Source organism: Eucyclogobius newberryi, unplaced genomic scaffold (genome assembly GCF_026437365.1).
Source record: "Eucyclogobius newberryi isolate DKJ021-1_F unplaced genomic scaffold, fEucNew1.0.hap1 SCAF_7, whole genome shotgun sequence".
Taxonomy (NCBI): domain Eukaryota; kingdom Metazoa; phylum Chordata; class Actinopteri; order Gobiiformes; family Gobiidae; genus Eucyclogobius; species Eucyclogobius newberryi.
In genome coordinates, this window is record NW_027316389.1 from 20,900,857 (window position 1) to 20,903,755 (window position 2,899).

Sequence of the window (2,899 nt, forward strand, 5' to 3'; positions counted from 1 at the left end):
GAGTCATTTCAGGTCCTGGTTCCTTGTTGTTTAATGATGTGATAATATACATGTGTACATTTATAATAATACGGTGCAATAAACAGTAAACGAGCTGGAAAACAGTGCAAATAAAATCTTTTTATTTGTGCGACTTTATGCATAATTGATGGCCGGATGATTAATAGCTGGATTTAAACATGTAGACTCTTCTGTAATGAGGGAACAGTGGTCTCCGTCCAAGTTGGCAGATTTTGTTGGAGACATATGCAACTGTATCGGAGCAAAGGCTGATGGGAAAAAAAAAACACCATCTGGCTTCTGTAAACTCATCGTATACTTTCCTTTTCAGGGAGTTTTTGGCGCCTGCAGTGTCTTAAAAGGTCACTGAGGGAGCAGAGTTGGTATCACGTGATGATAATTAGAAGCAACCGACATTTACAATGGCGATTTACTGTCAAAAGCAATAATTGCAAACAATAAATAAGATGACAAAGTGTTGACAAATGTGACAGTTACTTAAAGGGAATGATCCGGTAGCTTCATATCTTTTTTTTTTAAACGTCCATCACTTCTCTGGTCTTGTAGTGGCCAGTGAAACAGCAATATCCAACTGTATTATCAGAATATTCCCTCATGTGTTTATGTGACGGGCTGAAGTACATAAAGTGAAAAAATAACTGTTTCCAAAATCTCATGAGATTTAGTCTAATCAAGGTTCAAGGTCAAGACTGGGAGAAAAAAGGAAGCCAAGGCGCTCTTAATGTGCTTTAAAAGTCTTTATGGGCTTTACATTTAACATTCTATTTAAAAATATTACAATCCGAAATCACCACATGCTTTTTATATTCTAAAATAATTACTCAGTCCTTATAACTGTGCTTTGGCTTCTTTTTCCCCGATGATTATGTCAGTTCTGATTCAGATTAAATGTTGATTCTAATAAAACAGACTCTGCAGAAATGTCACAGTCCGTTGGTGTTGATCCTGTCATAACTGACAATAATCACAGCTGAGGTTCTTCAGTCTGTGCTCTGAGCGCCATGTCTCTCTCTCTCTCTCACACACACACACACACACTCACACACACACACACACACACACACACACACACACACACACACACACACACAGTCCTCAGACGCGCGCGACACCGTCCCACATAAAGTGCGCCGCGCGCTCGCGGAGAACTGTTTCCGCTGAGCTGCGGACAGAGACGCAGCTCTGAGAAAGCAGTGCAAACATGAAGACTCCAAAGTTTGGCGCGAGGTGATGCGTGAAGACCCCGCGGGTCAGAAGATGACTGAGTGGAATAACAGCTCGTGGAACCGCTCCACAGCGGGACCAAACCGCTTCAGCAGCCTGGAGGACATAGACATCCCCGCGGACGGTTCTTCCGCGCTGCGGATCCTCATTTCCATCGTGTACAGCGTGGTGTGCGCCGCGGGGCTGGTGGGAAACCTCCTGGTCCTGTTCCTGATGAAGTCACGGCGCGGCGGAAAGAAGCGCTCCAGCATCAACCTGTTCATCCTGAACCTGGCCGTGACAGACTTCCAGTTCGTGCTGACGCTGCCATTCTGGGCCGTGGACACTGCTCTGGACTTCAGCTGGCCCTTCGGCGGCGCCATGTGCAAGATCATCCTGTCAGTCACAGTCATGAACATGTACGCGAGTGTCTTCTTCCTCACGGCCATGAGCGTCACGCGCTACTGGTCCGTGGCGTCTGCCCTCAAAGACCGCACGCGGCGGCGCGTGTGCCCGGTGCGATGGGTGATCGTGGCACTGTGGGTGTCAGCCACGGTGGCATCACTGCCCACGGCCGTGTTCTCCACGGTGCGTAACGTGGCCGGAGAGCGCCTGTGTCTGCTCGGGTTCCCAGACGGACAGTCGTGGCTCGCGCTCTATCACCTGCAGAAGATCCTCGTGGCCTTTGTGTTCCCGATGCTCATCGTCACGGTGTGTTACCTGATGCTGCTGCGCTTCGTGCGCACGCGGAGCATGAACAACAACCAGGTAAAGCGGCGCTCGCGCGTCACGCGCTCCGTCACCATCGTGGTGCTGTCCTTCTTCATTTGTTGGATGCCAAACCACGCCATCACTTTCTGGGGCGTCTTGGTAAAGTTCAACGTGGTAAACTGGGACCGTACGTACTACATGGTGCACACGTACGTGCACCCTCTCACCGTGTGCCTCGCGCACACCAACAGCTGCCTGAACCCGGTGCTCTACTGCCTCATGCGCCGCGAGTTCCGTAAAAAGCTCAAGGATCTGTTCTGGAGGATGTCATCACCACCGGGCGCAGGGGCGTGCCCTCTGCGACCCTTCTCCGGCACCGTGCGCGCGGAGCCCGACGACACGCAGGTCGTGATCCCGCTGCACCAGGTGGACACGGAGAACTGCCGTCTGTCTGTGCTCACGTGCGACACGGAACCGCTCCCAAAGTGACTTTGAAGACCTCATGCGCGTGACACGGACACACGCGCTCCCGAAGCCTCAAATACTTCTCTGCCTCAAAAGGATTTAACTGGGATCAAGTGTAAAGGCGCCGTGCGTAAAGGCGCCGTGCGTAAAGGCGAAGGCGCCGGTGGAGCGCGCGCCTCGGACTGCAGACGCCACACTTTGTGTTGAGAATGGCACTTTGGTTTTATTCTTCATAAGCTAAAATGAGCAGGAGTCGCCCCGCTGTGACGTCGTCTCGTGGATTGTCTCGGTGTTTGTTGTGGCTGGTGTTTCCAATGTCAAGCTTAAGTCGTGAATGTAAAAAACCATGAAAACCTTAAAAGGAAAAATCTGTCCGTGACGTCTCTCATCTCCACCTTCATCCTCATCTTCATCACATTGGAAACGTGCTGCTGTAAAACTATATCGTGCTGCTCGTTTATACATTGTCTGCAAAAGATCAAAGTGTTTTATTTTTGTC

At 50.1% G+C, this 2,899-nt stretch overlaps 1 protein-coding gene across 1 annotated transcript; it reads left to right on the top strand.

Annotated features, from left to right (window-relative positions):
* Positions 1-1,177: 1,177 nt before the first annotated feature.
* Positions 1,178-2,511, top strand: rxfp3.3b (relaxin family peptide receptor 3.3b). Its single transcript, XM_072435836.1, has one exon. The coding sequence runs from the start codon at positions 1,252-1,254 to the stop codon at positions 2,422-2,424; it is 1,173 nt and encodes a 390-aa protein (XP_072291937.1). The 5' UTR covers positions 1,178-1,251; the 3' UTR covers positions 2,425-2,511.
* The last annotated feature ends 388 nt before the right edge of the window (positions 2,512-2,899 follow it).

Bases quoted from the DNA above. Each gene is read 5' to 3' on its own strand.
- rxfp3.3b (XM_072435836.1), top strand. From the start codon at position 1,252: ATGCGTGAAGACCCCGCGGGTCAGAAGATGACTGAGTGGAATAACAGC.